The 14,143-nt window shown below is 36.0% G+C and overlaps 1 protein-coding gene across 1 annotated transcript; it reads right to left on the bottom strand.

Moving 5' to 3' along the window:
* Positions 1-2,509: 2,509 nt before the first annotated feature.
* On the bottom strand, positions 2,510-8,502 carry LOC142633601 (fumarylacetoacetase). Its single transcript, XM_075807845.1, has 14 exons — positions 8,061-8,502; positions 7,431-7,509; positions 7,143-7,201; positions 6,929-7,053; positions 6,769-6,843; positions 5,906-5,981; positions 5,505-5,604; positions 5,355-5,414; positions 5,107-5,177; positions 4,921-4,983; positions 4,645-4,709; positions 4,127-4,223; positions 3,832-3,957; positions 2,510-2,806 (listed from the first exon to the last, which is right to left on the bottom strand). The coding sequence occupies exons 1-14, from the start codon at positions 8,265-8,267 to the stop codon at positions 2,747-2,749; spliced, it is 1,263 nt and encodes a 420-aa protein (XP_075663960.1). The 5' UTR covers positions 8,268-8,502; the 3' UTR covers positions 2,510-2,746.
* Positions 8,503-14,143: the final 5,641 nt, after the last annotated feature.

Below are 14,143 nucleotides of genomic sequence, written 5' to 3' on the forward strand. Positions count from 1 at the left end.
AAAGAGAGAACTGCATAAAGTTAAAAATTGACGAAAGGATTCCAGAACTTACGTTTGCGTACACCTGTGTCGTATTGGCGAGCGACGGATGTAGGTTCAGGACCGTCACAATACCAATGTAACGTATCCAATGTGACGAGCTTCGACCAGGTCCTTTTAGACAACTTAGTCTTTTGAAAAATTTTCTCCAGAAAGCCGAATTGTTCGGTTGAGATAGGTGGACGGTCCCTCGCTACCAAAAAAAAAAAAATGTTAAGAGTAAACTCATAAAACATGGATGATGGTTGATAAGTGGACGGACTCGTACCAGGCGGGGGCATTATCCCCCACGTTTTATCTACTGGCATGTAGTCGTCGTCACCTGGACAACACATCCAGTTATCCCCTCGAAGGAAGAAGTAACGACCCTTTCAGTTACGATTTGAGTCCGGGGTCTCGGACACCCGGCCTAAGTCTTGGACTCTCGGCACAAAGCTGTACATGCCCTTTGACTTTGTAATTTCAGACGGACGGTAGCAATGGAAAAATTCCTCCACCGTTAACCATCTGGCCCTGTCGGACATCACACCGTACAATACTTCGACGCTCAGGAAAACCCTCCATGCGTTCGGAGATATCTGGGTGACGGCCAGACCCAAGTATTGGAGGAGACGACGATGCAATGCACTTTCGGGGAAAACGGAGACCAGCTTTTAGCATGTGCCGTAGACCCCGACGTCTTCGAGACCGTAGTAATAACATTTTTCCGTTTTGAATGGTAGACTCGATGGATATGGTGTATCGGTATTTGGTACTTTTGCCTCGCCGTGTTGAAGTGCGCCGACTTGATGGCTGACACAAAGTCGTTCACCGTCCACGAGAGGAGCAGGACGAACTCCCCGAAGCCGTCGGGACCTATAACGGATTGGACTCGGTGGGTCGATACCATCTAGGTTGTCGGTCGAGTCATATTCCGACCCGTCCCCGTTACTCGCCCTTCATCTTCCTCGTGGGAAGGAGCTAGCCGACGGTTCCTCTCCCCGCCGGAGGTGTCTCTGCCTCCGTCCGGCGACGGAACACCTCTTCGTAACCGCTCCTCGCGGCATAAGACTGACTACTTGACGCCTCACTAGACATCTGACACCTACATATGACGGGTAAAGGAAGCCTAAGGCTCTAGATTTATACCGACGACAGGACCAACAAGAAAAATGAGGAACAAAACATTGTATAAGAATAGCTTACAAGCAGACGGTAAGAAAAACTTACAAGTAGACGGCGAGAAGCGCACGACGGAGAAATTGTCAGCACGTCGTTTTCCGGTTTCCAAAGGAGACGGCTACTCTCTGAAAAAGGTTGACGGTTGCGCTCTGAGCAGAAAATTTTCTAAAAAGTGTAAAAGTGAATACGGTGGGTGGTATATATATAGAGGGAATGGCGCAATAAACGGGACGCCTCGATTCTAGCAAACAGCCATTAAAATCCCCCCCACGTGTTCCTGAGCATTTATGACAGCATTCCAGGCTGTCCGTCAGAAACTCTAAACCGTCATTCCATGAAACCGCTTGGGAGAAATGACGATATCATGGAATGGGGGGCAACTGATAGGGGATAAAACCAACGTGACGGTACCGTCACGAAATCGCTACGATGGTGTGACGGGTTATATGACCATGGTGGACGGATGCACATAATTTCTCCCGTCGTTCTCCGGGCTACCTCAAATCACACTATATGATTAGGGCTGACGTGGCCTTTATTGTAATTCACGCCAACGTGTATATGAAGAATTCTTGCGCTACACGTTAAGCCTTGATTGAAGATTCATATAAGGAAAAGAACTCTAAGAGAGATAAAATTCCACGAGTCACTCTCCTAGAAGGAAAGGATTTCTTGACCAAGGCGAGAATCTCGGCCCTACGCTACTATATATACTCCAAAACCCTCACAAAGCAAGGTACGCACAATATTCTTAATTCTGGTATTCTAGGGTTGAAGAAACAAGATTCTAACTTGACCTTCGGAGGGTTTTTGGCCGGCACCACACCGGTGCTCTCTTTTAGGTTCTCTATTTTCTTTTTGCAGGTATTGCTTTGGTTTGAGGAGTGCTTGCAACTCACTGGTGATTTTTTCGACATCATCAAGTATTGATAATCAAATGGGTAGGTAGTTATGGCTGGTGGAGCAATGGTGGGGGCTTTTATTTATAGAGGATGTAGCCTTGTAGGTGCTACTGATGGTTGTTTTGGGTTGATTGTGTTGGTTATTTTACTGAATCGAATATACTATTTTATTTTGTTGTTTATATTATTTTAATGTGGTGAATGCTAAAATAAAACCTTTGATGTTAGATGTATTGTAAATTGAGTTGTTAAAATGAATAAAATAACTTTTTGAGTTGCCAAAAGCTATATTTTTTACGTGCTCTCCTGTGAATGCTCTTACATCCTCGGCAGCTATATTTTTTACATCCTCACCAGCTGGACTATACTGGTGAAAAAAAATCCAATGCTCTACTTTAAAGACCAAATTAGAACAGGAAAGTACCATTTATTTAGGATGCCGCATCAAGATTCAAGAGAGGTTATGCCCATAGCTGAAGAATGTCTTGCTAATGCACACCATTTAAAGAAAAAAACATTACAGAACTATGGACAAGAATTTACAGCAAATACTGACTAGCCCAGCTCCAGCAATTCCTGTTTAAATTGAGGTGTGATGAGATTTTACTGGACTTGCTTCATCACCAAAAACAACATCGTCCTCCTCAACGGGGTGGAATAATCTTTCCAGAGCATGTCCCAAACCCAACATTGTAACCATTTCCCTGCAATGATTTAAAGTTTTAAAGCATTTAGTTCTACAGGTTTTGAATTTAAAATGCTGGAAGAAAACATCAAACACAATGCTGAAGTCTAAAATCTAAGTTCATAACAATGGCTACATGACAAAGTCAATCTTAAAGAAAACAATGGCGCATCATGGAGTCAGCCTCCCTATCCAAGGAGGCATATTATTATTGCTATTTTTTAAAGTAGCATATTAGTTACATATCAATTCCAACATTATAGATTCACCTAGAAAAAAATAAAACATGTGCTGGTATCAGAAGTTCAGAACTAAAGTTGTATATACGATGGTGTCGGCTATATATATATATATATATATTGAAGAGATGGTGGTGGCAGCTACATGGGGCTTAGTCCATCATTTCAACAAATCTTCACTTGTTGCATGGAATTAGAAAATTACTGGGTTTTCAACTCCTTTTTTTCTTAGTAGACAATACACCTTTCCCGTCTAAACTTGGTCGAATAGCACTCTCCTAAGACGTCATATAAACTAGCCCTGTTCTCTAGTTTGATAGTCTCATTACATTTTTGTCTAGTTTGATAGTCAATGTAACAACATACTTGTGAAAAAATGCACGAAAATCACTGAAAAGTGCCTCCCTTATATAGGAAAACCAACTCTAAATCCATAACAAATCATCCAACTCGTCAGGACTACCAAGCCCCAATGGATCAGAACAAAATGAAAAAGTTAATTAACAACCAAGTCAGATTAATTATACCTTTGAACCAACAACCAACAGCAGAAAATTTTTAACAAAAAGGATTTTGAAAAAACCTTGTCTTTATAAAATTCTTATATGCTGTTGGGTGTTTGGTAATCAAATCAATGAATTTAACTTACAATTTCACATGATGGATACAATATAGTTAAAATTGAAAAATACATTGAAAAAATTGAAATTAAGAAGATAAAATGCATGAGTTCCTTGGTCATGATAGAGAAAATATGAAAACAATATGCTTAGGAGATTTGAAGAAAACTTGAATGCTCACGAACCTTACTATAACCGCTAAAAATGACTTCATCTCCATCTTCTAGGAATTTTCGAGTTGTCCCATTTAAGGACAGTGGTTTTTGTCCATTCCATGTTAACTCTAGCAAGCATCCATAAGATTCTGGCTCCTGTTCAGAAATACAAGTGGTGGCTGAACTTCAATTGAACAACACAGAAATTATACATTTCTAACTTAAATTACACAATTATACAAAAAACAAAATGAGCACAGTTCCAGCAGTACAACCATGTGAAATGAAAATAAAATAAATTATAATAAGTGAGATGAAACCATACAGGTCCGCTGATGGTCCCAGTTCCAAGGAGATCACCAGGCCTTAAGTTGCAACCATTAATGGTGTGGTGTGCAAGCTGCTGAGTCAGTGTCCAATATCTGCAACACAAAAATTTAAGATATACAATAGAAGCACCAAACTCATAATACACACAATGACACAAACACAAAATAATAAAATAGAACTCTTCGTTATTTAGATTGATATAGGTTTTCATATATATAGATATAGAATACCCAAAAGAAAAACATATTGATATATAAGTATTTTCAAGCCTTTTGTTTAATTGGAGTTGTGAACATTCTGTTAACAATATGAGGGGCTTATGATGCGCCCAGGAGAGTAATTTTCTGAAAATATAAAAAAGTTTAGCATTGCACATAAGATATACTATTGCCCAGTGCATAACAAGCAAGAGACTGATACAATGGATGTTATAACTCACAACAAGCAGTAACCAATCTCATCCAAAGATACTTCAGAAACAATGTGAATGTATTATGTAATTGAACTCCTTACAAATGGTTGAAATTACTCCTCGTGACCACAGATGAATTTTCTTGTCCAGCAGGTTTAATTTGAACCTAGCAGCAAGAATGCAATTTCATCATTCTCTTTAGAGAGCCATAAGATTCTACTATATTAAGTCTAAGAAAAACACATTTCTAGAAGACATATAAAGAAGATTACAGCAGATTGAACACCATATCAAAACATAAAAAGAAAAATTATTTACAAAGTATAAAAAATAAATAAATAAAATAACTGTACATATTTACAGCATTTAGATTCTACCTCCAATGAAATATCATAGTTCTTGGATATCTTTTCAGCAAGATATGGCAATGGAGGAGGGTTCTGCAATTCAACCACACATTGTATAGCATCTTGCCATGTCAGAAATAGTTCCAGGCAAGAAATTTGGGAACGACATAATGAACCTAAAAAATGTCATGATTTGTGATTAAGATGATAAGCTACCTGTTTGGGAGCATCACAAGCAAAAGGTTCAAGAGCGTCTAGTGTTACAATCCATGGGGATACTGTAGTACCTAAAAAACACAAGACAACAACAACCAAAAAAAAAAGCCTTCATTTTTGTGTAGGATAAAGAATCACTTGCAAGCAAAGTGTATGGGTAATTATCAGTGAGTGAAGTGCACACATCCTGACTTCAACTTTGAGAAATGGAATTTGAAAAATGAAGCAGTCCAATTCCAAAATTTTACCAAAACTCTTTCCCAGAAAAGGACCGAGAGGTACATATTCCCATGCCTGAATATCTCTAGCTGTCAAAGCCAACTTCTTATTAATATAATATAAAAAAAAAACCTTCCAAAACAACACTGAAATGAAGAAATAGGTAATATTAGCAGTACCGCTCCAGTCATTCATCAATACAAGGCCAAAAATATGATCTGCTGCCTCATTAACATCCACAGGTTTTCCTAATTCATTTCCAGGGCCAACAACAGCAGCCTACAAGAACACCAGATCCCATATAGGAACAACTGTAATGAGTCACAAGCTCACAATGGAAGGAACACAGCATGACCATAATGGAAGGAATACAGCATGACCACAAGGAAGCAATCAACAAAACCATATGGAAGGAACACAGCATGACCACAACAAAAGAATAGCATAACCAAAATTTAAGCTAAAGTGGGAGGGGAGCTAATACCACTTGAATTATATATTTTCAAATCATAGTTTCATCTTCATTTGGGGGGGGGGGGAGGTCAAAAATTGATGAGGTGCATCTAGATAAAAGGCTCACCATTTCAAGCTCAAAGTCCAGCTTCAATGAAGGTCCAAAATATGGTGGAGAGTTACCAGCCGGATGGCCTTGACCTCTGGGAGAAGCAAAATTTAAAACTGTATGAGATAAAATCAGCACAATACGGTGTGGGGGAAATAAGTCACTCTTGAGTGCCCATGTGGGAGGGCAGTTTAAAACCGTGTTTTTTCAAAGTACTTCTTTTTTAACCCAACTTTTTTCAAGGTACAGCTTTCTTTTTACATAATCCACTTTTAAAAAGCTGAAAAATAATTTATATACCAAACAGGCATTTAAATCAGCATATGTAGGAACCATATCCACCATTTTAACAAGAAATGGATGTTATTAAATCGGGTCTTGGCTCAGTTGCATATAATTCAAGAAAGATGAAACAGGTAAGTTGAACTACAATGTCCAACAAAGTAATGCACTTCAGGCACAAGTTCTGTGTGACACCTGAGTGGCAGGTAGCCTCTCACATTAAGCATGAGAAAAACATGTATATAGATGCTAGAGAAACAACACGTAATACTGAACACACGCGAATGTACCTTTCACATGCACACAAAACCAAGGATACTGATAAACCAGATTTTGCTATTATTTGTAAGAAATTATTAGTACTTAAAAAAGTTATAGTAAGTTAGTAACAAACAAGATAAAAAATTCTATGACATTATTTTGTATGATTTGCCCATTTCTGCATTCTTTGCATTTCTTTTTTCAGGGTACTTTTGCTAAATGACATCTTTGTTATCTTTATGTTTTAGCAACAAAACCAAGGATAAAAAAAAAATTAAAATCCTATCAAAAAAATAAAAAATAAAAACTATAAATTTTAAATTTTTATATTGTCAAACCTTGGTCGAATGATGTCTGTTCCAGAGATAACAATAGATGAAGCCCGTCCATGATACGCAATGGGAAGGTGAAACCTGGAAACCAAATGACACTTAGTCGGCTTGAAAAAGAAGGGTGGGAGGGGAGGGGGGTTAGTCATAAACATCAAAGCCAAGGTACCAGTTTGCCGGAATTGGGTTCTCTGGTCCACGAAATATGGTTCCACAATTCTTTGCATGATGCATAGATGAAAAGAAGTCTGTGTAATCCCCTATTGAAATGGGAACAAGCATTTTGACCTTGCTCTAACAAGTAACAATTAGACAAAAAAATTAACTTTAGAAACCTGCCTCTTTAGAGAAATTACATATTTGGAACTGTATACGAGAATTACCAATGGCACAAGTGCTTTCTGCCTTAAAGCTGCATTGTCACGTAATGCTGGCTCAGTAGCTGCATCGGAGGATAAATAAACTTCCGTTACTTCCTTCAAATTTGACTTAGAATGAGTTTCTTTATTGCCATTATACAAAACGGGTTAATTCCTCAGTCTCTTTACTAAACAGTTGCAATTTACATAAATTCGGTATTTTTTTTTTCCTCTTTAAACTTTGCCTCATATAGTTTAATACAAAAAATAGATACCAAACCAAGAGAAGAATTCAACTGATAATTAGCATACCTGACAACAGCTTTTGAAGCGTAGCACGAGCTTCCTTCCAAGCTGGACGTCCCAAAGCTAGGAATTTGTTTAAATCAGGCTGGCAATAAAAACATATCAAATTGCAAAACAATCAGTTAACATTTTTCCACCCAAACTCGCAAGTCAAATTGTTGACAAAACAGGACATTATAATCATGTGTTCTCCATCAAACATCAGAAATTCACAACAATGCAACCGAAATGCGCAGAAACTTGAAACAATCAGCGAGTTAAATTAGGCTGGCAAAAAAAAAAAAAAAACATAACAAATTGCAAAACATTTTCGACCTGAACTTACAAATCAAATTATCAACAAAACAGGGCATGATAACAAGAAATTCACAACAACGCAACCAAAATTCCTAACCGGCGAGTAATCATCGCCATTGCTGTTGTTCTTGCACTACGGATTGGTCCACAATAGAACAAGTTCTACAATAATTATTAACAATCCAAAAACAGAGCTCTAAAAAAAATACTTAATTAATGAAAAAAACTGATTTGTTCATTTTCTCTAAATTCAGAGAATCGAAACGACGGCGTTTAGTTGCAGAGCAACGTGCATGAATGAGAATGAATGAGTGTGATCGATAAGTGACCAAGACGAACCTGAAGGAAGGAATCGGAGTTGTTCTTGAGAACTGGACCGTCGAAGAGACCGGCGGAGGCGACGACGGAGAGGTCCAAGACGTAGTCGCCGATCGCGACGCCCGGCCGAGCCGGTGAAGCCGGTTCGGGCTTGAAGACGCCGTACGGCAAGTTCTGTATGGGGAAGTGAGAGTCCGGGTGGACTTCGATGAAAGATTTCAAAGCCATTTTTTGGAAAAATCGGAATCGAAATGGCGTTGTGCGAAGGTACCTCCCTCCGATGAGCGAGAGCAGTTCAGTAATCAGTGAAGTGTGGAATTACTTGGAGAAAAATATATAGTATTTGTAGTGTGTGCCAAAGCTGCAGCCTGCAGGCAAGGAATGGAATGGGGTTATTGACTCATTGTCTTTTTGCTTGTCAGTTTTTTATTATTATTTTTTTTTAGATAAAGGGTTAAATTGTATTGAGTATTAGGAATAGGATTGAGTCTTTATAGCGGGTTAGGTGGATGGCCAGCGATTAATAACAGCACAAAGCATGAGGTAGATGGCCACCCATTATTCAAAACGTACGTGCTTGCATCTTATCTACTTCCCTATGCCATGCCCCACGTGAAGTAAGTCATCTTAGGACGGAACTACTCTGGTAGGTATCAGAGTGATAGTGATTACTGATTATATTGTATTAGACAAAAATAAGAAGAATGTTGGGGGATACACCAAGTGTACCACTTCTTTGACACAACTTGCTACGTGAAAGTTTATAAGCGGTGAAATTGTAGACTCAATATTTTACCTCCATCCACCATAACGTCTCAAATGGTAAGCGGCGACAAAAGTTGGTGATTTTGCACCTAGACCCACATAACAATAACTAATTCACAGTAATTTACTATTGTTTTCCTCTCAACCAAACAAAACATTTGTTTATTTATTTTTAAAAAATGTTATGTCTACAATATTTTTATAATAAGTTTTGAATGTCATGTTGTTAGTGGCTGTAAACCTATTATAAGTGAGCAAAAATGTAATTTAAATTGTGGGTTCAAATTAGAACCAATAACAACTAATTATTATAATTTGTTGTTAAATTGTTGTAAAAATGTCGTGGGTGTAACATTTCTTTTATTTTTTTCACATTTTCAACCAAATACAGAAGTTATCCTTCAACCTCAAGCCAATGAGAAAATTCACAATTCAGCCATATAAACTTTTCTTAAACTAGTCTGTCAAGCTTCTGAGAATAAAAATGAGCAAGAAATACAACTATGAGGTTCAATTATATTTGAACTCTAATACTCTTTTTTTTATTATTAAATCAGCTCCCACCCACTAACACTTCTAATACTCATGGTCTGTTTGAAATCTTCTTATTTTACTGAAACTAAATTTTTTTTGTTGAAAGTACTATTAATAAAGGTAAATGTTAATTGAAATAGTACAGTGTAACCCATGAATGGTACCAAAAAGTGCAGCGGGACTCATGAATAATAGTAAAAATAAGCTGAATAATAAAATAAGTTGAATAATAAAATAAGTTGACAAAAAATAAGCTAACCAAACTAACACTAAAAGAGTGTTTTAGTGTTCAGTGAAGCAGCTAATTGGGGTGTGTGTTTGGATTCTTTGGAATGATTGAACAATACCTACTCATTAGTGGATGCATTAACACAAATGCATGCAATTGGGAAAAACAAATACATTATTTCCTCTTACTTTTCTACCTTCCATCCTCCATTCTCCATTCTCTGAGTTTTCAATTGTCTAAACCAAACAAAGCATAAAGGATTTCTTTTGTAGTAGTTTTGTATAAGGGAAAGATAGAACCACAACAAAAACTTCGAGTCTCTCAATTGTCTATACCAAACAAAGCATAAAGAATTCCTTCTGTAGTAGTTTTGTATAAGGGAAAGATAGAACCACAACAAAAACTTTTTGAGTCCCTGAAACCGTCTCACAAGACCATTTTTCATTTTGAACAAGTTGAACCCTCCCAATCAAAGCTATCACTTGCTAAGGAAGAAGATTTTATACTAACCAAGATAGCCTAAAGAGTGTGGTCAGTTAGGCTTCAATGGTTAATTAAAAAACCGGTGAAGATTATGAGTAAAAATGATAAATTTACAATGCGTAGAGCTTGCCTTGCATACATAGTTTTGGCGAGCAAATCGGCATTTGCAAAGTATTAGGGAGAGCTTTTTGGCATGAAATTGTCCTAAAGGCTAAAAACAGGTGATAGCTCCAAATTTGTAGGTGAATGGAATGTTGCTAGGTAACATGAAATGCGATGGCCGGTTCCTGTAACATATGTACACACACACACGTCTTTAGTTGCTGGCTGGAACTTAATAAATTCTAATGAAAAATCACTCTCTTAGGTTCTGAAATTCCCATTATCAAATTGAACCATTGAACTCACTGTCTCCCATAAAATTCATAATGAACATTACACCGTTAAGCAGATGGATCAATCTTCTGCTCAATGTGATAAGCGTGTTCAATACTCTTGAAAGAATCTCCCAACTCATATTTAGGGACGTAAACAAAGCCTACGCATTGCATCGAGTACTTGGAATTTTGGAAGCAATTAGTTTTTTTCTGTGAAAGTTCAAAGTTTGGAGTTCTCCCCGTCCTAACATCATCAAGTTTAATTTTAACACAACTGTTAATAATCACGCATTAATTCATAATGGGCGCTTACTTCATTATTTTCACACCTAATATGGGTGCTCTTAGGAGATTTATTAATTAATCATTTTAGAAAATTTTTTATATCAATTTTAATATAAAGACCATGGTTTTAAAAACCGAATCGAACCAGCCAATTAAATTGAGAACCGGAGGCCATTCCAATCTGAAAAATGCCTAAAACCAAGGTAAAATCAGTCAAAACCGAGAACCGGAGGCAAATCCGGTTTTGCCTCTGGTCTGGTTTTTAAAACCTTGATAAAAACCTATAATTTTTTTTTTCTTTTCTCATAAAAAGTTTTTAAACCAATGCTCTTAGAGCATCCGTTAACTTGACTTTTAGGTTCCATGATTTTCCAAGTTTAACTTATTACAAGCGGCTGATTTAAATCTTAATCAATGCCGGTTTGTGAGTTGTGACCATAAATGTTTAGAGATTATAGTTGGCTTATGCTTGTTTTTTACCTTTTCTCTTTCTACTCTCACTTATGTAGGGGCATGCATTTCAACCTATCAATTCAATGAATGATCTTATGGCAAAAGCCTCGTAGCTCAACTAGCATATATTTTCTATTGTTTACAATAAAGACGTACATGATTCAAATATTCATTCCCTCATTGTAGCTAGTGAATTATCATTAAAAAAAATACCAATCCAACTCAACTTGAAGTCTTGGATTTTTTGTTGTTGTTGTTGTTGTTATTATGGTTTGATGGATTGAATTGAGTTCTAAATCATTTTAAGAAGCTTGTGTTTGGTCAAATTTAGGTTAGTTAAATTTTCAGCTTAGATTAACTTGATTTAACTCAAATTATTAATATATTTAAAAAATAAAACCTATTAATTTTTTTTAATTATAAAATGATATACATGTATTTTTAATTTATCGGTTTGATTTTTTAATGGACTTTTTAAACTTTCTTTTAAAAATCAGCTTGATTTATTTTGGATTTTGAATTTTTTTTAATAATTCAACTATTATTCTTATAACACTAAAAAAGGGAGATTCGAACCTTAGTTCCCCTAATAAAGAAAAACAAACTTTGCCAAAGTACTAAAAATCTCTCGACAACTTAATTTATATTTTTTAGTTTAATTTATTTTGATATTTTAAAACTTAACTTTGATAAAATGAGTTGGGTTATAGATTTCCCAAGCCAAACAAGTTGGGTTGGTTTATTGCCCCTTTTCTTCTAGAGTTGAAGATTACTTTAAGTTCTTTTTCTTGTTTTTATATATACTAGTTAGGGCAGCACGTGCAAGGCATGTGGTTGCCGTGAAAAAAAAAAGTACTATAATAATTAAGGTCAATTCTAGATTTTATTTGTATTACAAAACAAAGATATGAATCATTTGATTTTTAAGGTATATAGAGATTTACATTAATCAAAAGAGACATTAATTTTAAGAATTTTGATAATTATGTTGTAAAAATTTAATCTCATTCGTTTAAGAATTTTGATCAACAACAAAGTTAGGGTAGCTATTTAACATATAAATATTTATTTAATTATAATAGTTTAGTACCTACTTGCTAAAGACAATATATCTATTCTCTAAAAACTTCTAAGAATGATAACGAATATCATCATCTTCCAACAATAAATAACTGAGTTTTGCTAAGAAATTAAAAAAAAAAAAAAAAAGATAACAAAAGACATGTGTCATCGAATATCATCATTCTAACTTTCTAAGAATTTTTATCATTTAAAACTCAAAATACGTAAAGAAAATTTTTAAGATGTTAAAATTTAGCAGGAGTAATTTAGACATTATACAATAAAATATTTTAAGAATCATAAGCTTTCATTAGGGCTTAATTGAGAGAATAACAATATGACATATGCTCTTTTCCAAACTATTAAGAGAAAAATTGCTTGACTTTTAAAGTTTAAGGAAGAATTGTAAACTACCCCAAACATAAAGGATGAAAAATGTTATTTTCCTAAGTTTTTGTTTTTATTTTTGTGTGCAAAACTATGTGTTTTTACTTAGACTGCGTTTGTTTCAGTGTAAAATATTTTCCGGGTGTAAAATGATTTTAGGTGAAAATATTTTCGGGAAATGAAAATATTTTTAGGTGTTTGGTGGCATTTTAAAAAATACTTTGAAAAATATTTTCAGGTGTTTGGTTGTGATCTTAAAAATACTATAAAAAACACACATTTTCTACTTGATGCTCACATTTTCTCAGCTTCCAAACAAATATATAACATCATTTCTCAACAGATAAACACAAAAGAAACAAAACCCAAAAACAAAAATCATCAAATCCGGGAGAGAAGAAGGAAGAGAGAGAGGCGAGATCGCGTGATCGAAGGCGAAGGCTTCGATCGTGCTGCGGAGGCTTCAATCATGCAATCGACGGCGAAGGCGAGACGCGCGGCGGAGGCGAAATCGCGTGGTGGAGGCGAGATTGCATGATCGGGGCAACTGGGTTTGAGATCGCGCGGCGTTGGAGTCGATCTTTGCTTGATCGGCGATGAGAGGCACGGCCCCGATGGCAAGATTGAACGGTGTTGGAGTCGATCGATCTTGGTTCGGTTCTTTTTTTCTTTTTTTTTTCTGGAAATGGTTTGAAGGTAATGGTTTGGAGATGGGTTTTGGACCGGGTTTTTCTAGAAATGGTTTGGAGATGGGTTTTGTACCGTGGGGTGGCACGATTTGGGCTAGCCGGAGCTTGGCTGAGGTGAGCTTGGAGATGGGTTTTGGACTGTGTTTGGCGTGAGGGAGACAATGGAGCTCGGTCACAACTGGAGCTTGGAGAGTGGCGTGTGAGAACCTTCGAGAGAGAGTGTGAGAGGCGGAAACCAATTGAAGGTAAAATAACTACAGAATTTATTTTACACCAGATAAGGCTTATTTTACAGTCAACGCAGAAAACAATTTCCGTTTGACCCAATTTTCTGTGCCTACCAAACACACAACATGGTGTACAATAATTTCCTAAAATGTTTTTCAGCCAAAACAAACGCAGCCTTAAAATAGTGTGTAAAGAAAAAATATATATAAAAAGTCATTCCAAGAAAATTGTATGTGAAATAGTGAATTTTGGCTCAACAAAGTTGATTACACCAACAAAAAATTTCTAAAAACACAACAAAATGATGCAACATTTTCATAATACCTTTATAATTTTGTTATATTTTATTTTAGGCGTAAATGCACTTTTAGTCCCTACATTTTGACGTTTTTTCATTTTAGTCCCTACATTTTATTTTTACCACTTTTAGTTCCTAAACCAATTTACGCGTGTTATTTTCGTCCTTTCCGTCAGTCAACCGACGAAAATAGCTAAGGTGGCAATCGGAAACATTAAAATATTATTAAAAATGCCACGTCAGCATGACAATCAGCATTTGTTTTTTTTTTAATAAATAAATTCTCAATTTTAACTAAAAAAATAAAATAAAAA

Source organism: Castanea sativa, chromosome 5 (assembly GCF_040712315.1).
Source record: "Castanea sativa cultivar Marrone di Chiusa Pesio chromosome 5, ASM4071231v1".
Lineage (NCBI taxonomy): Eukaryota > Viridiplantae > Streptophyta > Magnoliopsida > Fagales > Fagaceae > Castanea > Castanea sativa.

Excerpts from the sequence above, each read along its gene's own strand:
- LOC142633601 (XM_075807845.1), bottom strand. The coding sequence starts at position 8,267 with ATGGCTTTGAAATCTTTCATCGAAGTCCACCCGGACTCTCACTTCCCC. Across the intron at positions 7,202-7,430 it reads GCTTCAAAAGCTGTTGTCAG|CTACTGAGCCAGCATTACGT; the intron begins GTATGCTAATTA and ends CCTCCGATGCAG. Across the intron at positions 4,710-4,920 it reads ACTATGATATTTCATTGGAG|GTTCAAATTAAACCTGCTGG; the intron begins GTAGAATCTAAA and ends TCTTGCTGCTAG.